The following is a 24,718-nucleotide window of genomic DNA, read 5'->3' as shown; positions in this document are numbered from 1 at the left end:
AATAAATTCATATACTTTCCACAATGTGATTTTCCGGATTTAATTTGTGATGTGCTATCTCTCACTGTTACCAATAACCTACCCTTCAATTATGGGCTGCTCATGTCTTTGTCAGTGGGCAAACTTACAAAATCAGCAAGGGATCAAATACTTATTTCCACCACTGTATGTTTGTATCAGTTGCCGCAGTCTACCCTCATCTTTGCGTTTCAAAAATAAAGGAAGTTGTTGGAATACATAAAGCCATCATGGTGCAATCACCATATTGAATAACGCTATTTTGCCCCACACTGTGAGGGGTAACTCCCTCCACATGGTCAATTTACATCTGGTCATTTCCAACAACGGGTCAACATTATCTCGGTACAGGGACCCCCCCGGTTCTAGAAAGAAATACCCCCAAGTACTTCATTTTAGAGTCCACCCACTTAATGGGGAATTCCCCCACCCACTGTGAACGAATATCATCATCCAGGGGCAGCACCCCTGATTTATCATAATTAAGGGTGAATCCCGAAAATCGGCCATACTCTTGAATAATCTTCAAGGCCGCCGGGAGGGACCCCTGGGGCTCTGTAAGACTCAGAAGAATGTCGTCCGCGTACGCCAAGGCTCGTATCTCATGATCATCTATCTTTACCCCTCTAATCTCTGGTGCTGAATTCAGGAGCCTCAATAAGGGCTCTAACGCTAGATCAAACAGCAGAGGAGAAAGGGGGCAGCCTTGTCTCATTCCTCGCTTCACCTGAAATCTCTGTGATATTCCGCCATTGGCTGTTACGTATGCGGACATATTTGTATATAGAGCTTGGATGGCCTGTCGTGTCTCGTTTGGGAATCCCACCCATTCCATTATTGCAAAAAGGAAATCCCATCTTACTTTATCGAAGGCTTTGGCAGCATCCAAGCTCACCATCATCCCCGGAATTTTCTGATAGCGACTGTGAGCCATTGCCAATAAAGATCTCCGTACGTGTAGTACCGAGTGTCTCCCTGGGATAAAGCCCACCTGCGCAGGGTCAATAATAGTTGGCAAACACTTCGCTAAACGTTTTGCCAATATTTTTGCCAATAGTTTGATGTCAACATTGATTAGAGATATAGGTCTATACGACTCTGGTTCATCCGCTACCTTCCCGGGCTTCAGTAGTAATGAGATACTTGCCGTATTTTCGTATTGAGGAATTTGCCCGTCTTGGATAATAGCTTGATGGTAAGCAAAAAGTGGGCCTATCAAGGCTGTCTGCATTAACCGGTAGAATTCCCCTGTGTACCCATTGATTCCCGGCGCTGAGAATGGTTTTAGACTTTTTATCGCTTCCTGTAGCTCTCGGGGTTGGATGGGGGCTTCTAAAAGGGTGATATCAGCTATTCCCAACCTTGGCATATCCGCCCGCTGGAGGAAATCTCTTATCTCAATCCCGTCTCTAGGTGGGTCTGAGGCATATAGTTCTTTAAAGTGTTCCTGCAATACCTGTATTATCCTATCTGGGGCATTTGTGATTTCCCCTTGTTTATCCTTCAGGGTCGAAATTGTCCTATTCCCCTTTTTGTTCTGTATTAATCTGGAGAGCAAGCCCCTCACTCTGTTCCCAAATCTATAAAACCGATATTTTTGATAGATCTGGTTTCTTTGCATTTGTTCATGGAGGAGTGAATTAATTGCTGCTTGTATCGATACGTATGCCTCTCTGTTAGCTTCTGTTGCCTGTGCCACATAACGGCGTTTGGCCCTCCGCATCTGATTTTCTAACATTACAAGGCTCAGGGCGTTTCTCTTCCGCCTAGCTGACACGTAGGCTATTAGATCCCCCCTTAATATTGCCTTTCCCGTGCACCAAAATAGCTGTGGGTTAGACATATGGCCTTTGTTAAACGACACGAATTCCTCCAATTTTGCAATAAGAAACTTTTGAAAAGACTTGTCCTTTACCAAATGACTTGGGAATCTCCATCTTCTAGCCCGTGTATAGTCTTTGGGGGCCCCCAAGTCTGCCCACACCGGGGCATGGTCTGAAATCATTATTTCTGCTATTTGTGTCTCTTTGACATGAGCGAAGAGATCTGATGTCATGAAAACATAGTCTAATCTGCTCCAAGTGCCATGCGCTCTAGAGCTCTGTGTATAGTCTCTCGCCTCGGGGTGTAGGACCCTCCAAACGTCTACCGCAGAGAGAGAGCGTCGAAATTCCCTCAACAGTCTACATTCCCGGTGGTCCCCCACCCGCTCCCCCCGCGCCCCTGTGCAATCTATCTGCTCATATCTCCTACAATGATCAGGGGCTTCCCCTGTAAGGGGAGAACTTGTGCCGCCAACTCAGGAAAGAAGGTATGTTCTGGCGGGGTGGGGGCATAAACATTCAATATTTATTTATTTATTTTATTGCATTTGTATCCCACATTTTCCCACCTATTTGCGGGCTCATTGTGGCTTACAATTCATTGTAGTAATGGAAGTACAATCTGTTACAACATAATTATGGTTACATTGTGAGGAGTTCATTTAAAACAAGGTCCAAGTATCGTTGAGGATAATAAGACAATGGAAAAGAACAACTAAACAATAGAAGAGCAACGGATACTGGGCAACAGAGCAATAGCAAGAGATCGTTCGGGTGTACTATTTTCTGTTGTTACCTGTAAGTTGGGTTTAAATGTGTTGAATTTTCGGGGGATAAGCGTACAGAAAAGAATGTATTGATGCATTGCTAACAGTGTGTGTGGACTTCATGTTTTTTGATCTTTTCGATATATTTTTTCAAAAAGATGGGTCTTTAGTAGTTTGCGGAAGTCGGTTAGTTCGTAGACCGTTTCGTGGCAGTTTGTTCCAGAATTGTGTGCTCATATAAGAAAAGGTTGACGCGTGCAGCACTTTGTAATTTATGCCTTTGCAGTTAGGGAAGTGGAGGTTGAGGAAAGTTCGGGATGATCTTTTAGCGTTTCTGGGTGGTAGGTCTATTAAGTCAGACATGTAGGCTGGAGCTTCACCGTGAATGATTTTGTGGACTAGTGTGCATACTTTAAAAGCGATGCGTTCCTTGAGTGGGAGCCAGTGTATCTTCTCTTGTAAGGGTTTCGCATTTTCGTATTTTGGTTTCCCGAAGATGAGTCTGGCTGCTGTGTTCTGGGCTGTTTGAAGTTTCCTCAGTAATTGCTCTTTACAACCTGAGTACAGTGAGTTGCAGTAATCCAGGTGGCTTGGTACGAGTGATTGCACTAGGCTTCGGAAGACGGATCTTGGGAAGAATGGTCTTATTCTTTTCAGTTTCCACATGCAGTAGAACATCTTTTTGGTTGTGTTGTTTGCGTGGGTTTCAAGTGTTAGGTGGCGGTCAATAGTAACTCCAAGGATTTTTAAAGTTTCTGAGATTGGAAGATTTAGTTTTGGTGTGTTTATAGTGGTGAATTTATTCGTGTTGTATTGGGAGGTAAGTATCAGGCATTGAGTTTTTTCTGCATTCAGTTTCAATCGAAATGCATCTGCCCAGGTGTTCATGATGTGTAAGCTTTGGTTGATTTCATTGGAGATTTCTTTGATGTCTTGTTTGAAAGAGATGTATATTGTTACCTCATCAGCGTATATATATGGGTTAAGGTTATGGTTTGATAGAAGTTTTGCCAATGGTGTCGTCATCATGTTGAAGATAGTTGGTGAGAGGGGTGATCCCTGCAGTACTCCACACTCAGGTGTCCATGCTGCAGACGTTGTTGAATTTGATATGACCTGGTATGAGTGCAAGGTTAGGAACCCCTTGAACCAGTTTAGCACATTGCCTCTGATGCCAAAATATTCAAGTATGTGTAGTAGGATTTCGTGGTCAACCATATCAAAGGCACTCGACATGTCAAATTGCAGAAGTATATTATTGCCGTTTGCAATCATTTATTTAAATTTAGTCATCAGGGTAATTAGTACTGTTTCTGTGCTGTGATTCGATCGGAATCCTGATTGGGCATCCTGCAGGATTGAGAACTTGTTTAGATAACTTGTAAGTTGTTTTGTTACCATCCCTTCGGTTATTTTGGTTATTAGTGGTATGGATGCTACTGGTCTATAATTAGTTATTTCGCTTGCACTTTTCTTTGTGTCTTTGGGTATTGGGGTGAGTAAAATTTTTCCTTTTTCTTTTGGGAAGAGTCCGTTTTGTAGCATGAAGTTTACATGGTTCGTTAGGTCTATTATGAATTGTTGAGGAGCTGATTTCATAAGGTTGTTTGGGCATATTTCTAGTTTGCAGTAGGCTTTGGCGAATCTTTTGAGTGTATCAGAGATGAGGTCTTCTGATAGTAAATCGAATTCGGTCCAGGTTCTGTCTGCTGGGTATATTCCGTCTTCTGGGTCTAGACAGTCTAGGAGTGTGGTGTATTCAATAGGGCTGGCGAGTATTTTGAGTCGTAGTTGTGTTATTTTCTCTTTGAAGTATTTCGCAAGGTTGTCAACACTTGGTATGTCTTTGCTGTTGTTTGTAACTGGTGTGGTGTCTAGCAATTTATTCACGAGGTTGAAGAGTTTGTGTGTGTCCTTGTAGTTTGGTCCGATCATTGTTTTGTAATATAGACTTCCCTGCCTTGCAACCATAACTTACTACATAAGTACATAAGTAATGCCATACTGGGAAAAGACCAAGGGTCCATCGAGCCCAGCATCCTGTCCACGACAGCGGCCAATCCAGGCCAAGGGCACCTGGCAAGCTTCCCAAACGTACAAACATTCTATACATGTTACTCCTGGAATTTTGGAGTTTTCCCAAGTCCGTTTAATAGCGGTTTATGGACTTGTCCTTTAGGAAACCGTCCAACCCCTTTTTAAACTCTGCTAAGCTAACCGCCTTCACCACTTTCTCCGGCAACGAATTCCAGAGTTTAATTACACGTTGGGTGAAGAAACATTTTCTCCGATTTGTTTTAAATTTACTACACTGTAGTTTCATCGCATGCCCCCTAGTCCTAGTATTTTTGGAAAGCGTGAACAGACGCTTCACATCCACCTGTTCCACTCCACTCATTATTTTATATACCTCTATCATGTCTCCCCTCAGCCGTCTCTTCTCCAAGCTGTATAGCCCTAGCCTCCTTAGTCTTTCTTCATAGGGAAGTCGTCCCATCCCCGCTATCATTTTAGTCGCCCTTCGCTGCACCTTTTCCAATTCTACTATATCTTTCTTGAGATGCGGCGACCAGAATTGAACACAATACTCAAGGTGCGGTCGCACCATGGAGCGATACAACGGCATTATAACATCCTCACACATGTTTTCCATACCTTTCCTGATAATACCCAACATTCTATTCGCTTTCTTAGCCGCAGCAGCACACTGAGCAGAAGGTTTCAGTGTGTTATCGACGACGACACCCAGATCCCTTTCTTGGTCCGTAACTCCTAACGTGGAACCTTGCATGACGTAGCTATAATTTGGGTTCTTTTTTCCCACATGCATCACCTTGCACTTGCTCACATTAAACATCATCTGCCATTTAGCCGCCCAGTCTCCCAGTCTCGTAAGGTCCTCTTGTAATTTTTCACAATCCTGTCGCGATTTAACGACTTTGAATAACTTTGTGTCATCAGCAAATTTAATTACCTCACTAGTTACTCCCATCTCTAAATCATTTATAAATATATTAAAAAGCAGCGGTCCTAGCACGGACCCCTGAGGAACCCCACTAACTACCCTTCTCCATCGTGAATACTGCCCATTTAACCCCATTCTCTGTTTCCTATCCTTCAACCAGTTTTTAATCCACAATAGGACATTTCCTCCTATCCCATGACCCTCCAATTTCCTCTGTAGCCTTTCATGAGGTACCTTGTCAAACGCCTTTTGAAAATCCAGATACACAATATCAACTGACTCCCCTTTGTCCACATGTTTGTTCACTCCTTCAAAGAATTGAAGTAAATTGGTCAGGCAACTACTACTACTACTTAGCATTTCTATAGCGCTGCCAGGGTTACGCAGCGCTGTACAAGTTTAACATGGGGAAGGACCGTCCCTGCTCAAAAGAGCTTACAATCTAAAGGTTACAAACTATGTAGTCAGTGTAGGTATCATGAGTGGGGAAGGTGGTTATGCGCCAAAAGCAAGGGAGAAGAGATGGGCTTTGAGTAAGGACTTGAAGATGGGCAGGGAGGGCGCATGACGTATGGGCTCGGGAAGGCTGTTCCAGGCATATGGTGATGCGAGGCAGAAGGGGCGGAGTCTGGAGTTAGCGGTGGTGGAGAAGGGTACAGACAGGAGTGACTTGTCCTGAGAGCGGAGGTTACGGGTGGGAACATACGGGGAGAGGAGGGTAGAGAGGTAATGGGGGGCTGCAGATTGAGTGCATTTGAAGGTTAAAAGGAGAAGCTTGAACTGTATATGGTAGCGGATCGAGGGCCAGTGAAGTGACTTGAGGAGAGGGGTGATATGAGAGTATCGGTTCACTCGGTAGATAAGACGTGCGGCAGAATTTTGGACAGATTGAAGGGGGGATAGATGGTTAAGCGGGAGGCCAGTGAGAAGAAGGTTGCAATAGTCAAGACGAGAGGTGACGAGTGAGTGGACGAGAGTTCGGGTGGTCTGTACAGAGAGGAATGGGCGAATTTTGCTAATATTATAGAGGAAGAAGCGACAGGTCTTAGCTGTCTGCTGGATATGGGCAGAGAAGGAGAGGGAGGAGTCGAAGATGACTCCGAGATTGCGGGCTGAAGCGACGGGGAGGATGAGGGCGTTGTCAACAGAGACGGAAAGTGGGGAAAGAGGAGAAGAGGGTTTGGGTGGAAAGGCAAGGAGCTCAGTCTTTGCCATGTTGTTGAACTTAACCAAAAGATATCGCCCTTTTGTATCTTGTAAGACCTTTTCAGCAGAACAAGCCAAATTTTTTGTGGATGCAAATGGCCACCCCGCCCCTACGGCCGTCAGGTGATGCATAGAGGACCTGCCCTACCCATCCCCGGGCGAGTTTCTCGTGCTCTTGGTCTGTTAACCTAGTTTCTTGAAGACACGCGATGTCTACTTGCATGTGTTTTAAATGGGTTAAGATCTTTTTCCTCTTGACCAGGGAGGTTATACCTCCCACGTTCCATGTGGTTATTCTACAGTGTTGCGCAGTGGGAAATTGCTACTTCTCATATACCTTAGTTGTGTTGGAGGCCCTGGGTCCCAGCCCTTCCCCAGGCTCCCCCTATTGATCCCATTACGGACCGCTGGAAGCTCACCCCTAAGTTATAACCCTGCACAGTATACTGCTACATGCCAGTAACTATCTGTGAACCCTGGCTCCAAACCAAAATAAGCTTCAACTGAGAAGCCCAATAGTATCACAAAAAATTGGGCACCCCTACCCCCCACTCAACAGCATTCTACATCACTGTTTTATTCAACTGAGAGGGAAGACCACCCAATACAAAACCAGAAATCTCCACCTGAAGCCTCGATAATTCCACCCTAGGCACCGACAAAGGAAGAGACTGAAATAAAAACAACAAGCGAGGGAGCAGGCTCATCTTGACAGAGGCAGTTCGACCCCACCATGATAACCAATGCCCAGTCACTCCATAAATCCTGACGCAACTGCTGAAATAAAGGAAAGTAATTTAAAGCGAACAACCGGGACAGGTCCCATGGGATCTGAATGCTCAAGTACCTAAAACTGTACCATGCTCTACAAAAGGGAAAAGCCTGCTCTAAATGTTCCATCTCCTCCTTTGAGATAATGCCCAACAACTCCAATTTATCATAGTTTGTTTATTTATGCATTCTTGTATCCTACTATTATCCAAAAACACATTTCGGTTCAAAGTGACTTAGAATTTACATTTTGGTGGAGTTATAATAGTGTCATGCAATGTGGAGAGGGCATCTATAGTTTGTGTGGTTATTCATAAGAGTTTTTGAAGAGAGATTTCAAGAGGAAAAGGTAGTGGAAACTTTTGTGTTCAGTTGTAGAGTTCTGGTGATGTTCATTTATATGGTTTTTGAAGAGGTAGGTAGATTTGAAAGGAAGGCAACGATATCATTGTGATTAGCTGTATAATTTTTTGAAGAAGTAGGTTTTCTTTTCTTTTCTGAATTGGAGGAGATTTGTGATGCTTCTTATGGTTTTTGGTATCGAATTCCACCATTTAGAACCCTGGTAGCTAAATCCTACTGTGTAGATAGTTTTGTGGATGGTGTTTTTGCAATTGGGTAGATGTAGGAGTAGGTAGTTTCCGTTTACTGGGCTGGCATTTCTTGAAGATAGTTCAATCATGTTAAGCATATATTTGGGTGCCATTCCAAATAGTATCTTGAAGATTAGGGTGCTTGCTTTGAAAAATATTCTTGCCTTGACCAGTAGCCAGTGCAGTGGGGTTGCTCTTTCGTATTTTGATTTCTTGAAAATCAGTCTTACTGCCATGTTTTGGACTGTTTGCAGCGATTTTAGTGTGTTTTCCTTGCACCCTACGTATGCTGCATTGCAATAATATTGTTGATTAGACCAGTATCCGGTAAGATTATCTAGGGAAATAGTCTCTTATTCTCAGTTTCCATAGTGTTCTGAAGCATTTTGATGTTACTGCTGATCAGTGGCGTTCCTGGCCTGTATGGCACCCGGGGCCGATGCCCCCCCCCCCCTGGCGAAATGACACCCCCCCCCGGGTGCACACCGCTGGGGGGGGTGCCGCGGCACGCGCCTGCTCCGAGTTCGCTAAACTTCGCTTCGCTGCAGCTCCCTCTGCCCCGGAACAGGAAGTAACCTGTTCCGGGGCAGAGGGAGCTGCAGCGAACGAGTGACGAAGTTTAGCAAACTCAGAGCAGGCGCGCGCCGCGGCACCCCCCCCCCCCAGCGGCGTGCACCCGGGGCGGACCCCCCCTTGGTACGCCACTGCTGCTGATATTTGATTGTCCAGTGTTAGATGTTTGTTGAGAATGATTCCTAGTATTTTAAGTTGTGTTTCGATGTGGTATGTTTGTTGGGTGACTGTGAATTTTTGGTAAGATGTGGGGCTGTGTGGTCTAGATAGTACTAGGTGTTGTCTCTATTCAGTTTGAGCTTGAAAGTCGTTGCCCATTCTTCCATGAGGTCCAATCCTTTTTTTTTTTTTTTTTTAATTTTGTCCTGTATGTTCGTGATATTGTTTTGGAAAGGTATGAAGATGGTGATGTTGTCTGCATATATAAATGGGTTGACACCCATTAATTCCATTTTTTTCCGAGTGGTGCCATCATTACATTGAACAGTATTGATGATATTGGCGATCCCTGAGGTACCCCACACTCAGATTCATGAGGCTGATGTTTGGTTGGACATCTTTACAATGTAGAATATGGTCTTTATGAAGCCATTGAATCATGTGGTGACTGCACTGCTGATTCCTGTTGTCGAGCAGTCATTAGTGTGGTGTGGTCTACTAGGTTGAATGCACTTGACATGTCGAATTATAGTAGTAATATGTTTTGTCCTTTCTGAATTTCGTTATCAGGGTGGTTATGACCGTCTCAGTGCTATGTTGTGGTCTGAAACCTGATTGGGATTTATGAAGAATTGAGAATTTTCTCATGTATTCCGTTAGTTGCTATGTTACTAGACCTTCCATCGTTTTGGTCAGTAGTGGTATTGAGGCTACTGATCTATAATTTGTGATATCACTGATCTTGCTGGTAGTAGTTTTGGGGGATTGGTGCGAGTACTATATCGCCTTTGTCTGTTGGAAATTGACTTCTTTCATACATATATGTGATGTGTTTGGTGAGGTACTCGATGAACCAGTGACGTCATTCATACATGTATGTGATGTGTTTGGTGAGGTACTCGATGAACCAGTCTGGTGGATGTTTCATCATGTAGTTGGGGCATTTGTCAAGTAGGCAGTATGCATGCGCGTATTTTGTCAACAGTGTCTTTATGTTGCTGGTTGTTTGATCTCTGCGTTGTTTAGGTGGTGATTGGGCTCTTCCAGTTGTTGGACTGGTCATCTTCTTCCTGTGATGCGTATTGGTATTTGTTCCATTCAGTTGGAGTTGCTGCTAGTATCCCCATTATCCACATTGTTATAGAATAGTAGATCCATGTCCTTAGGTTGGCCATTTCACCTTGAAGCCAGAAAGTCGCCCAAATACATTCAATTCTTTATTGACCACAGGCAAAGTAAGTTGAGGCACTCGAACATAAAACAAACTATTCTGCAACAAGGCCATTTTATGTTCCACGTCCCCTAACTGAACTCTTTAAATATCAACCAAAAAACGAACCCTCTGTGTCAGAGGCTCAATGGACAAAGCAAACAACAAGGGGACAAGGGGGCATCCCTGTCTAGTCCCACGCGCTATCAAAAATAATGCTGATTCCCCCCCCCTCCCCCATTAGGCTTAATACAGGCAACCAGAGCTTCATACAAATGCACTAACCAACCCAGGAAACTGGGGCCAAACCCCATTTGCCACAGACAACTCCACCCTATCGAAAGCTTTTTCAGCATCAATGGCCAAAAAGGCCATTGATTCATGCTGGCATTTTGCCTCCCACAACATATTTAACGTACACCAAATATTATCAGCAACCTGTCTCCTAGCCACAAAACCAGATTTATCTGTATCAATAAGTTTTGGAAGAACCCATCCTAATCGCTCTGCCATAATCTTCGCCAAACATTGTACATCTAAATTGAGCAAGGATATGGGGAAGAAGGACCTACACACCGTCGGGTCGTGCTCTGGTTTCAGAATCACATAAATCCCTGCTTCACACATACTAGCAGACAAAGAATGACTTGAAAACAAGCATCACCTAAGCATAGCAGGAGTGGGCTCAACTCACCAGCAAAAATCTTAAAGAATTTTGACAAAAAAAAACATTGACTCCCAGAGCCTTAACCCCTTTAAGGGCCTTGAAATCCAACACTTCGGCCTTTTTCTTTTTGTCTCCATCACTGTGGAATTCCCTCCCAAAATTTATTAGGGTTGAAGAATCATATATGCTCTTTCATAAGGCCCTGAAAACCCATTTTTTTGAAAAAGCTTTTGAAATATAACATTATTTGACTAGGTAACCACTCAGGTAAGAAAAATGTCTCTACTATATAGGAGATATAAATTATTATTGACAATAGTATGACTAATGTGATTTATAAGACTGATGTAATTTAATGTTTTTAATCCTTTTTGGTATGGAAGTTTTGTTTGTGCTTTCCTATCATAAAACGGATTTCCTAGTTTTATAGTTGTTGATTTTAGTGCATGTTAATTATATACTTTTTGAAATGTAAACCATTCTGATTTGATATGCAATAAGTGACGGTATAGTAAATAAACAATAAACGATAAGGTGTCATTGAAAACAAAGGGGGCCTCCAACTGCGCAATTCCAGTCTAGTAAAACTAGGCAAGCTTACCTGAGCTAAATACGCCTGAACCTCCAAGTCAGTAATCCCATCCCCCTGCTGTAAATGGTCTGATAAAACTTAACTGCTCTCAAATCTCTTCATCCCTATAGTAAAAGGGCATCCCCTGACCCCTTAATTTTAGTAATTGATTGCAAACACTGTTGATACCAAAGATGGCGAACCAACAATCTACCAGACTTATTTCCAAATTCAAAAAATTTTTGCTGAGTCAAATGCCACAACAACTCCACATGGTCCACGTGCAACCTCCGCAACTCAATTCTAGAGTGCCGCAATTGCTGAAATACATCCGAAGATCCACTGGCCTAATGAGGATTTTCCAAATGAACTAACCTCAAACAGAGCTCTAATTCTCGACTCTCGCTTTTCTTCCAAGCATCCCATTTAATTAAATGTTCACAAACCACCACCTTAAAAGCATCCCACAAAGTCGCATCAGATATTTCTCCTGTAATCATTGTCTAGATAATTACAAATAACCTCTCGTATCTCCTCACAAACCTGCACTTCCCCTAGTATGCGTTCATTTAATCTCCAAAAGGTTTGAAATCTTTCTCTCCCCTTAGGCCCCGCAACACCACCCAGACAGGGGCATAATCAGAAATATGAATACTCTCCATAGTAGACCCCATCACCCTATTCCAAAGCTGCTGGCTACACCATAACATACCTTTTCGTGTATAACATAATATCTAGTTCTTCTTCAATTAATTGCGTTTTAAGTTTGTAATTCCTTGGTATGCTTAGTTTCTTGGTTGTAGCCTGCATGACTTGTTAAAGGTATATGCGATATATAATAAAATGCGATGTAATGTAATTTTGGCAACATCTGCCCTCTACCCCTCCCCCTGAATTTCAGTTCCATACACTCTTTATGTATGTCTCCAGAGAACAGATGTTGACTAAGGAAAGGGAAATATAGAATAAGATATCTGAGAGGAAGGAAGATGAATAGTAGGAAGATGTAAAGAGAGCAGAAGTGAGATGAGATCGAAATGAAAAACAGTGTTACATTCACCTTTAAGCGAGTGTTCTCCACCCTAAAGACAGCTCTTCCATCAGCTCCAGCCTCCACATTTCCCAGGTCTCCAGCATGCTGCAAAGAAACCTTCAATGTTACTATTTCTCCTAGCACACAGACTGACAGCCACTATGAGTCCTCCCAACATAGATAGTGAGTGGGAGCTCCTGCCACCACACAGCAATCCATGGATATAAAGTACTAAAACAAAAGTGTGCCATATGTACAGAATGTGACCCAGATGCATTGCTGTGTTCCAACCTGTACTATCCAAGGACACCTAGGAGATAGGATGTGTGAGAAAGAGACACAAGCCTTGAAAGAGGGAACAGACATTCCTAATGTAGTTTTGGTTAATTATTAAAGCACTGTGTCCTTCATTAGGGGGCACTTATTCCCCCTTTCACTGCCATAAGCAACTTCTGGGAGGGAGAAAAAGCAATATTGTGACCCCACCAGCTCTGCTTCTCCAGTTGCACCAGAACTTCAAAAAAAAACAAACAAACATTTTGGGTGCTGTGCAAAGGTCTCATGCTGTGGTATTACTTACCCGCACTGCATCCTCCGGTCCTCCATGCAGGCTGCCCTCAGTATCAAAGTGCATGCCACACCTGCACCAACAAATCCTTGTTACAGTATCATTATTATATTTTGTGAACCTGCTGCATCTCCTTACAGCAGGGTACAGATGCACTATAGCTTCATCAAAGAGATAGCAGCAGAAACAAACTGCCATTACAAGGATGCATGATAAGGGTAGCACTTTTCAGGAAAAACAGCTTTTTCAAATAAATGAGACCACAATGGTAAAATTATGTATAATCATACCTGATAATTTTCTTTCCATTAATCATAGCTGATCAATCCATAGACTGGTGGGTTGTGTCCATCTACCAGCAGGTGGAGATAGAGAGCAAACTTTTGCCTCCCTATATGTGGTCATGTGCTGCCGGAAACTCCTCAGTATGTCGATATCAAAGCTCCATCCGCAGGACTCAGCACTTCGAGAATTACACCCACGAAGGGACACTCTGCCCAGCTCACCACCGCCGAAACGGGGGAGGGGAATTAACCCAGCTCATCCCCACACAAGTGGGGGAGGGGAATCCGTCCAGCTCATCCCCGCGGAGCGGGGGAGGGACACCACACCCGCCGATGCGGGGGGATCTGGCTTATCCTGCAACCGCAACCGCGGGAGGAGCTGACTGACCCTAACACCGCCGAAGCGGGAGGGGTACAAAACTGCCCTACAGCCGCACGAAGCGGGAGGGAGTGCCGGCAGAATTTTAAGTCTCAATCAAGCCCCGTAAAACGGAGGGGAGAGGAATGCAGCAGCTCACTGTAACACAAACTCGTCTTAACTCTTGAAGAATCCAAGTGAAAAAACTTGAACACGAAGTCTTTCTGAAGTAACTGAAGACTAAACTTGAACCTGAAATGCAACCAGAATAAAAACAATACAGATATCTGGGAGGGGCTATGGATTGATCAGCTATGATTAATGGAAAGAAAATTATCAGGTATGATTATACATAATTTTACCTTCCATATCATCAAGCTGATCAATCCATAGACTGGTGGGATGTACCGAAGCAGTACTCACCCAGGGCGGGACATAGAAATCCCTGACCGCAACACTGAAGCTCCAAACCGGGCCTCCGCCCGAGCAGCCACAGTCAAGCGGTAATGCTTGGAGAATGTATGGGCCGAAGCCCAAGTTGCCGCCTTGCATATCTCTTCCAAGGAGACGGAACCGGCCTCTGCCATCGAGGCCGCCTGAGCTCTTGTAGAGTGAGCCTTCAGCTGGATAGGCGGCACCTTCCCCGCGGCCACATAAGCCGCTGCAATGGCTTCCTTGACCCATCTTGCCACTGTAGGCTTAGCAGCCTGCAGACCCCTACGAGGACCTGAATACAGGACAAACAGATGATCCGATTTCCGGAAATCATTGGTCACTTCCAAGTATCTGATGATGACTCGTCTCACATCCAGATATTTAAGAGCAGAGTACTCCTCTGGGTAGTCCTCCCTACGAAAGGAAGGGAGACATAGCTGCTGAGTCACATGGAAGCGAGAAACAATCTTGGGCAGGAAGGAAGGCACTGTGCGAATAGTCACTCCTGCCTCAGTGAACTGTAGAAAAGGCTCTCGACATGAGAGCGCCTGGAGCTCGGAAACTCTTCTGGCTGAAGTGATAGCCACCAAAAAGACTGCTTTCAACGTCAGGTCTTTCAGAGATGCCCTCGACAAGGGTTCAAAAGGCGGCTTCTGCAATGCTCTTAGTACCAGGTTGAGATTCCACGCAGGCACCACTGAGTGCAGAGGAGGGCGCAGGTGATTAACTCCCTTGAGAAAGCGCACCACATCTGGCTGCGAAGCCAGGGAAGCACCCTTCAGGCGGCCCCTGAAGCAAGCCAGAGCCGCTACCTGGACTTTAAGGGAACTGAGCGACAGGCCTTTCTCCAGACCTTCTTGCAGGAACGCCAACACTGAAGAAATTGAAGCAGTGAAGGGAGAAAGAGAGCCTGCTTCACACCACGCTGCAAAGATACGCCAAACCCTGGCGTAAGCAGTAGAAGTAGAGCGTTTCCTCGCTCTCAGCATAGTGGCGATGACCTTGTCTGAGAAGCCCTTCTTCCTCAGACGCTGCCGCTCAATAGCCAGGCCGTAAGACCAAAGGGGGAGGGATCCTCCATCACCACGGGACCCTGATGTAACAGGCCCTGCTCCACTGGCAGCCGCAGAGGATCGTCGACTGAGAGCCTGATCAAGTCCGCATACCAGGGACGCCTGGGCCAATCCGGACCCACCAGGATTATCCTGCCGGGATGCTTTGCCACCCGGTCTAGTACCCTGCCCAACATGGGCCAGGGCGGGAACACATAGAGAAGCTCTTGTGTCGGCCATTGTTGGAGAAGAGCATCTACTCCCAGGGATCGAGGGTCCCGTCCTCTGCTGAAGAAGCGCGGCACTTGGCAATTGGCCGATGACGCCATCAGATCTAGGCTCGGCTGGCCCCAGCGCTTCGTGATGTCCAAGAACGCCTGAGCAGATAGCTGCCACTCTCCGGGCTCCAAGGTATGGCGACTGAGAAAGTCCGCCTTGACATTCATGACTCCGGCAATGTGGGCCGCTGACAGCTGTTCCAGGTTCGCTTCCGCCCACTGGCATAGACTCATAGCTTCCTTGGCTAGAGGGGCGCTCTTGGTACCTCCCTGGCGGTTGACATAGGCCACAGCCGTGGCATTGTCCGACAGGACCCGTACAGGCTTCAACACCAGTACCGGGATGAACTCCAAAAGCGCCAACCGAATGGCTCTGAGTTCCAGGAGGTTGATAGACCACTTTGCCTCTGCAGGAGACCAGAGCCCCTGCGCTGTCCTTCCCAAGCAGTGGGCTCCCCAGCCCGATAACGAGGCGTCCGTCGTGACGACAATCCACTCTGGGGACACCAGAGGCATTCCCGCAGACAACTTGTCTGTCTGCATCCACCAGCTCAGCGCCTTGCGCACTGCTGGATCCAAGGGAAGACGCACCGCATAATCCTCCGACATCGGAGTCCAGCGCTGCAGCAGAGAGTGTTGTAGTGGTCTCATATGAGCCCTGGCCCAGGGCACTACTTCCATCGTGGCCGTCATAGAGCCCAACAGCTGCACATAGTCCCAAGCCCGAAGAGGAGAGGCTACTAGGAACTGGTCCACCTGAGCCTGAAGCTTGACAATCCGATTGTCTGGCAGGAACACTCTGCCCACTTGGGTGTCGAATCGAACTCCCAGATACTCCAGGGACTGAGTCGGGCACAGCTGGCTCTTCTCCCAGTTGATGATCCATCCCAGGGAGCTCAAAAGAGCAACTACCCGGTCCACAGCTCTGCCGCACTCTGCATAAGAGGGGGCTCGGATCAACCAGTCGTCCAGATAAGGATGGACTTGTACTCCTTCCTTTCGCAGGAAGGCCGCTATGACCACCATTACCTTGGAAAAGGTCCGCGGAGCAGTAGCCAACCCGAACGGGAGGGCTCTGAACTGGAAGTGTCGGCCCAGGACTGCAAAACGCAGAAAGCGTTGATGAGGAGCCCAGATGGGAATGTGCAGGTACGCTTCCTTGATGTCCAAGGATGCCAGGTACTCCCCTGCCTTCACTGCCGCTATAACAGAGCGGAGAGTCTCCATGCGAAAGTGCCGCACTTTCAAGGCCCGATTGACCCCTTTGAGGTCGAGGATAGGCCGGACAGAACCTCCTTTCTTTGGTACCACAAAGTAAATGGAGTAACGCCCCTTGCCAAGCTGACTTTCTGGCACCGGAACGACCGCACCCAGGCGGATCAGATTGTCCAAAGTCTGCTGCACTGCCACAGCTTTGACCGGAGACTTGCAGGGAGAGAGTACAAACCCGTCTCTTAAGGGTCGGCAGAACTCTAGCTTGTAGCCGTCTCTGATGACTTCCAGCACCCAAGCGTCTGAAGTTATTGTGGTCCACTCGCCCAGAAACGAGGACAGCCGTCCTCCAATCTGCACTGGGGCGTGGACCAATACCCCGTCATTGGGTACGAGACCCTGGGGGAGGACCGGAGGGAGCACCTCCGGGACGGCGGTCTCTGCGAAAGGAATGCTGCTTGGGGGAGAACTTCCTCTTAAAGGAAGAAGGGGCAGAAGCACCCGACCTGCCCGGGCGGTACCGACGGGCTTCCTGAAACCGTCCTCTGGAGGTACCGGGACGAGCACTAGCCCGAGCCCTGACCTCCGGTAACTTCTTGCCCTTAGACGTGCCGAGATCAGTCACGATTTTGTCCAGCTCGACCCCAAAGAGCAGCTTGCCTTTAAAAGGCAATCTAGCCAGGCGGGATTTTGAGGCGTGGTCAGCAGACCAATGTTTCAGCCAAAGCCACCGCCGCGCAGAGACAGTCTGAGCCATGCCTTTAGCTGAGGCTCTCAAGACATCATACAGCAAGTCTGCCAAATAGGCCAGGCCCGATTCCAGGGCTGGCCAATCATCCCTCCAGGAATGATCCGAGGGGAAAGCCCGCTGCACCATAGTCAGGCACGCCCTGGCCACATAGGAGCCGCAAACTGAGGCCTGCAAACTTAAAGCAGCCGCCTCAAAGGACGACCTTAAGGCCGCCTCCAATCTCCTGTCTTGGGCGTCCTTTAGGGCCGTGCCACCTTCCACCGGCAATGCCGTTTTCTTAGTCACCGCAGTGATTAAAGAATCCACGGTAGGCCACAGATAGGCCTCACGTTCACTCACAGCCAAAGGATAGAGGCGGGACATAGCCCTAGCCACTTTAAGGCTCGCTTCTGGGACATCCCATTGAGCCGAAATTAAGGTGTGCATGGCATCATGCACGTGGAAGGTTCTAGGCGGGCGCTTCGTCCCCAGCATAATGGCAGAGCCAACAGGGGCTGAGGGAAAGACGTCCTCCGGAGAGGATATCTTCAAAGTGTCCATGGCCTGTAACAACAGGTTGGGCAAATCCTCCGGGTGAAAAAGCCGCGCTGCAGAGGGGTCATCCGCTCCATCCGAGCGGGGATCCGTCTCCTCCAAGGAATCCGCAAAGGACCGTTGGGAGACCCCAGACACGCTGCCCTCATCTACATCGGAGGAGACAAATTCCTCCAAGGCCTGGGAATCAACCCGAGGGCGTTTACCTCTGGGAACCTCAACCTCTTTACCAGAGGAGGGAGCGGGGCCAGCGTTGTGCATGAGGAAGGCCCGATGCAGCAGCAAAACAAATTCGGGGGAGAAACCCCCCAGACTGTGCACTTCCGCAGCCTGGGCAACAGCCCTAGGCGCTCTCTCAACCGGCGCTCGCAACAGCGGGGGAGAGACATGCTGCGCATCCAAAATGGCGTCCGGCGCGAAACTCCGCGAAGGAGCCGCGCGGGAAGAACGGCTCTTAACTTTAGCCGCTTCTGTGCCGTCGCCCAAATTAAGGGCGTTCATGGCATTAATGTCTCCAACCTCAAGGGCGGCCCAAGAAGAAGCCGTCCGAGCCGCGTGGCCGGCCAAGATGGCGGAGGCGAGGAGCGGGGGATGGGCGTTTATGGCGGGAAAAACCGCCACGCCGGAGGAAGGACCGGGACATGCATCGGTCGCGAAACTGTCACCCCCCAAGGGCGAATCCGGCTTGAAGACCCCCGCATCCCCTCTAGAAGCGCTCGAGCGACCCGGGGAGCGAACCTTTGCGCCCTCGCCCTCCGACGCCATGTGCCACGAGGAGAAGAATCGGGGAACCCCCGCCCGCTATAAAAAGGTAAAATTACCTGCTGTCCGCTCCGAGTCGTAACGACCTGGTGTCTCAGTGAGTAGCTGCAATAGACGCTTAAATAAACGTCGAAATAAACGCCTTTAAGGCCGTTCAAAATTTTTTTTTTTTTTTTTTTTTAACGGAGCCAGCGGGAGGGGGGAGAAAAGGAGGGACCTGGCACCACCAGGTTTGCACTTGCTCAAAAGAGCCCTCAACCCCAGGCACTCAACAAAACCTAAAAATTAGGCTTGGAGGCCTAGCCAGAGCTGCTGCTGATGTGTGACCACCACCTGCTGAGATAGAGAACATACTGAGGAGTTTCCGGCAGCACATGACCACATATAGGGAGGCAAAAGTTTGCTCTCTATCTCCACCTGCTGGTAGATGGACACAACCCACCAGTCTATGGATTGATCAGCTTGATGATATGGAAGCATAATTTAGAAAACCATCAAGGAACTCACTGTGCGAGGCTTGCCCTCTCCTTACTGATCCTCCCACCTCCTGAATTGTTAGATATGTTTGAGGTGAATAATAATGGATGTTAAGGGATATCATTGTTACCTGACACAATCCTCAGTCAGGTCTCCAAACTCATGCACATGCAGCCCATGCTTGCCAGGGCTCAGCCCATCAATGACACCATCAATGAGGCATTTCTGGTCAGATAACTGCAGGAAGTGCACCACGCCCTGAATCATCCCAGCTCCCGACATCATGGCCACAGCTGCAACATAGTTCTCTGAAGAGATAAAAGGAAAAAAATGACAAGCATTTATTCTTTAAACTTTTTGTTTTGTTTTTGACTGGGTAGCTGGGTTCAAATGAGGCTCTGCAAATAATACACTTTTTGTGTATTTACAACCCAAATTTTTAGTGACTTCTGCGCAGTCTGTATTGAGGCACCAGTCCTCAATTTTACTTTGAACTTCTTTCTTTTATTTTGGCTGGAGAAAATAACTTTTATCTTCCCTTCATATTGCAAATAACTCTCCTCATGCCCTGTGACCGGTATTGGATCTATATTTACATTTAACCCTCCTCCTGGACAACAAACAAAAAGCCTACAGCAACCTGCTTCAATTGGACCATCCAAGGATATCAGAACCAGAAACTATAAAGTTTAGATGCACTAAAGTTAACGAGCCAGCAACGTGGGTTTTAAACTGGATCTAGCCAGTTTAACGTGCAAGTATAAACCAGGACATGCACAAAAGGGCATTGTCCTGTCACGGTAGCAGCTAACGAAAACGGAATGCAGGATGAGCAAATTTGTATTATGAGTAAAATTCGTATTGTAATGAGATGCACTACCGTTATTCGATCCCCTTACCGTGGAAAACCTAACGGGAGGTCTGCACCTCTCGTTGGGGCTGATGTGAGGGAATCAGAAGGAAAAAAAAAATTCTTGCAGAGTGAACAACAAGCTTCAAAAATGGACGACAATCTGGAAAAAAAATGTCCAGTGCTCTTCAGGGACGTCCTTCTAAAGTGCCTAACATGGACGTCCTTCACTAAAACAAAAAAGGGCGTCCCTGACGAGCACTTGGATGTTTGCAGCTTTCTTCAAGGGAAGGGCTACATGCTTTAAACGGGGTGCATCTCCTCGAAGTTGCAGTCAGTTTAGAGAAGTCAGATTAATCATATGTGGCTCACTGCTTCCAGCTGCCACAAGGAAGGTAGGGAGCAGCCGGGTGTGGAGGGAGGGAGGGAGCGTGGCTTCTCCGGGAAGCTTTGCTGACACTCTGCACCTCTCATTGGGGCTGCTGCAAAAAACATCCAAGTGCTCGTCAGGGACGTCCAAGTGCCTAAAACAATTTGGACGTCTTCCTGCAGCTTTTGTGACGGGCGTCCTTCTTGGATGTGTTTTTCTTACCTGCCTGAACTGACCACAACCACTGTTCTCTCAACAGCACCATCAAGGTTGTTTTCAGCTTGCGCCCCCCCCCCCCTCCCCACAGGATCGGGACGTGCGAGGACGGCCAAATCAAAACTTTTTGGACGTCCCTCTCTCCAGGTCTCTCTCAGCCAACCACAGCGCGTTTAGCTGATACAGCTAAACATAGGGTTACCATTCGTCCGGATTTCCCCGGACATGTCCTCTTTTTGAGGGCATGTCCAGGGCGTCCAGCGGATTTTGCCCGCACGCACGTTTGTCCGGATTTCTGGACGGGCATGGGCGGGCGTGCATGCATGCGGGCGGGCGATCGGCGCCGTGGGTCTGGTCTCGTCTCCCCTCCCCTTCCCTACCATGTTCCCTGGTGGTCTAGTGACGTCTCTTCGGAGCAGGAAAGAGCCCCCTCTTTCCTGACCGGAGCGCTGCCTCCCTTGTCCATCATCCTTCTCGGTCTCGGCTGGGGATTCAAAATGGCCGCCGAGAGTTGAAGTCTCGCCAGGCCGCTTCAACTCTCAGCGGCCATTTTGAATCCCCAGCCGAGACCGAGGAGGATGCAGGCAAGGGCAGGCAGTGCTCCAGGCAGGTAAGAGGGGGCTCTTTCCTGCCCCGAAGACGTCACTAGACCACCAGGGCTAGGTAGTAAGTGGGGGGGGGGGGGGGATAGGGGACAGGGGGGCGCGGGGGGGGGGTATGTGACGAGGGGAGGGGACTGTGTGACGGGGGAGGGGAATAGGGGGCGGAACGAGGACCCGAAAGGGGCGTGGCAGGGGGCCATGACATGTGTCCTCTTTTTCAGAGGACACAAAATGGTAACCCTAGCTAAACTTGCTGTGATTGGCTGAGAGAGACCTGGAGGAAGGGATGTCCAAAAAGTTTTGATTTGGACGTCCTCGCACGTCCCGATCCTGTGGGGGGGGGGGGGGCGCAAGCTGAAAACAATCTTGGAGGGGACTGTTGAGAGAACTGTGGTTGTGGTCAGTTCAGGCAGGTAAGAAAAACAGGGACATCCTTTTTTTTTTCTTCAGAGAGTCCTTCCTAATTGCCAGATGTAAGCCTGCCTTTAACATGCAAAGCAGTAAACAATGGAAATGTTACCAAGCAAAGAGCAGCAGCACTTAAATTAACTGGGGCTCTTTTCAGCACTCTTTCTCTTCTGAGGTTTCAGGCTGCTGACAAGTTTCCTGCTCGTCAGGGACGTCCTTTTTTTTGTTTGTTTTTTGAGTGAAGGACGTCCTTGGCATGTGAAAGTCTGCAACGATTATGGGGACGACTTTTTTTTTTTGAGTGGACGTCCATAAAGGACGTCCTTGGCATGCGCAGAGCAGCCAGCATAATGCTTGGCTGCTCTGTGCAAGCTCAGCTGGCCGACTGGCTTGGAAGGAAATCCCATGCAAATGAGCTAGCAGCGACCAGCTCATTTGCAGGCGATTTCCTTGATGCATGCCCGTTTCTTACCAATTCACTAAGGAATCGGTAAGGGAAGGGCTTTAATGTCTTTGTTGATGCATCTGCCCCTAAATCTGTTAGATTTCTTAAGACTAAAGTCAACCTTCAGCCCCTGCATTAAGTTTCCAACGAAATTCACATAGAAGTGCTATGTACAGCCATTTGTTTTCTATTGTTGGAAGCCTTTGATCCTTGACGCTCTTTGCTTTACACAATCATCACAGATTAATCAATTGATCAATGATTGTACATTTCAGACCTCACATCACACCTAAACTTTATGCTTCAACAAGGCTGTTTCCATAAGGATTATGGGAACATCCTTCTCACTCCCATACCTAAGGATACCAAAAAAAAGACCAATGACAATACAAACTACCGTCCAGTTGCTACTATCCCATTGTTAATTAAATTAATGGAAAGCATGGTGACCAAACAACTCACGGAATACTTGGACAAATTCTCCATCTTACATGACTCACAATCTGGCTTTCGCTCCTGCTATAGTATGGAAACTGTATTGGTTACCCTTATGACCAAATTCAAGCAATTAATTGCTGGTGGCAAAAGTATACTTCTCCTCCAATTCGATATGTCCAGCGCAATTGACACGGTCAACCATGACATCTTACTACATCTTCTTGACTATTTTGGGATTGGTGGAAACGTACTTATTTTTATTTTAGTTACATTTGTACCCCGCGCTTTCCCACTCATGGCAGGCTCAATGCGGCTTACATATACAGGTACTTATTTGTACCTGGGGCAATGGAGGGTTAAGTGACTTGCCCAGAGTCACAAGGAGCTGTGCCTGAAGTGGGAATCTACTACTACTACTTAACATTTCTAAAGCGCTACTAGGGTTACGCAGTGCTGTACAGTTTCGCAAAGAAGGACAGTCCCTGCTCAAAGGAGCTTACAATCTAAAGGATGAAATGACAAGTTTGGGCAGTCTATAAACTACATAGTGGGCAAAGCCAAGGACAGGAGGAGGAAATTAGGTTGGAAGAAACAGAGCTGGAATAAAGATGTTTGTCTACATTTCAATCACACATCTTTGAAAGGTTGCAGCATGCAACCTAATTCAGTACTAAGTAAAGAGGCAGGGCAGTCAATTTTTTGCCCAGATCTCTTTCCCATTCAGAAAATAGGTATGGGCACTTGTTAGTACAATTTAAAAAGGATTTCCCTATTTAGTAGGGTATTATCATGCTTTGTTAGAAGGGAGTATGAGTCCTTTAGGAAACCAAAAATAGTAATCCCCAAGCCAGGTCATGGTCACTCCGAAGTTGGTAATTACAGGACTATTTCTTTAATTGATATGGATTACAAAATTTATGCCAATAAACTCTCCATGAGACTTTTCAGTATTTTTGCCTTGAGTGGACAGGATGCTGGGCTTGATGGACCCTTGGTCTTTTCCCAGTGTGGCACTATTTATGTACTTATTCAGATAATTCATTTACTTTTTAGGATACTTTGACAATTGCACCTAAGTTGCCCGATTCTTTGGTTGCTTTGTCATGGGATACAGAAAAGGCACTTGATAGGACAGAGTGGAGTTATAAGGTATTGGGATGACTTGGGTTCCAATTGGGAGCGAGTGTAAGTTAGGGCCAAAGCATTATTTTCAATGGTTGCAGCTGAAGCATTGTCTGCAGGGTTAAAGTCTGGTAGTGCAAGCAAAGTATATAGATTAAGGTTTGAAGAATTTTTGTGTAGAGCTTGTAAGAGTATCTAAAGTGCTTGTACAGTTTATAGAAAAATATATATGTAGCATTAGAGAATATGAGAGCATGATTTAAGTGTTTCCCAGAAATGGTTTGGGAAAACTTTGGGGCTGTTTGTAGACCTTCCTTTTTTACATCATTAACAGAGTCCTTTGTGTGGCACATAGGGCACTGTGGACTTCTTGTAAGGTTTTGAAGTTATCTTAGAATAGTTCAAGTCTGTGCTGGTTTTGCAATCAGCTGTGGGTAGTTTTTACCATATATTGTTTGCGTGTTTAAATTCATTAGGGTTCAGTTTGGGGAAGGGTAACAAGCATGTTTAAAATCCACATTGAGCTTACTTACAAAACTTACTTACAAAACTCAGTTCCTCAGTTCCCCAGGACGAGAGTCCACCACCCTAACCACTAGGCCACTCCTCCACTCCTAGATGGATTAGATGGATTAAGGGCTTTCTATCATGTAGATCATATAGGGTGAAATTGAATTCAATTATATCATCCTCATGGAAAGCAGCCTGTTGTGTCCCTCAAGGTTCACCTCTATCACCAACACTCTTTAATATTATGATGATTCCATTGGCTAATTCTCTATCCAACCTAGGTTTAAATCCATTTATTTATGCTGATGATATGACAATCTATATACCTTTTAGTCAGGACATGACTGAAATTACCAATTTAATTAGGATAGGCTTGAGTACTATGGACGAGTGGGCTAACTCATTTCAACTAAAACTGAACACTGAGAAGACGCATTGCCTCATCTTATCCTCTCAGCATAATAAATTTAAACCTACAACTTTAAATATCCCCAACTACACCCTCCCTATTTCTGATAGTCTAAAACTACTTGGAGTCACAACTGATCGGCACCTGACCCTGGAAACCCAAGTAAATTGCACCACAAAGAAAATGTTTTACTCAATGTGGAAACTTAAGCATATAAAACCTTTCTTTCCTCGAGATGTTTTCCGCAGCCTAATACAATCAATGGTACTAAGCCATTTAGA

The 24,718-nt window shown here is 46.6% G+C and overlaps 1 protein-coding gene across 2 annotated transcripts in view; it reads right to left on the bottom strand.

Moving 5' to 3' along the window:
* Positions 1-24,718, bottom strand: part of CCS (copper chaperone for superoxide dismutase) — a 237,437-nt gene that overhangs the window by 100,495 nt on the left and 112,224 nt on the right. For both annotated transcript variants that reach the window (XM_030219151.1, XM_030219152.1), the window contains exons 4-6: positions 19,198-19,375; positions 12,937-12,997; positions 12,384-12,461 (exon numbers count right to left, since the gene is read on the bottom strand). In XM_030219151.1, the coding sequence (XP_030075011.1) occupies positions 12,384-12,461; positions 12,937-12,997; positions 19,198-19,375 (317 nt within the window). The remainder of the gene's footprint in view (positions 1-12,383; positions 12,462-12,936; positions 12,998-19,197; positions 19,376-24,718) is intronic.

Source organism: Microcaecilia unicolor, chromosome 11 (genome assembly GCF_901765095.1).
Source record: "Microcaecilia unicolor chromosome 11, aMicUni1.1, whole genome shotgun sequence".
Taxonomy (NCBI): Eukaryota; Metazoa; Chordata; class Amphibia; order Gymnophiona; family Siphonopidae; genus Microcaecilia; species Microcaecilia unicolor.
Note: the sequence above shows the minus strand (reverse complement) of the source record. Positions and strands in the feature narration are given on the sequence as shown.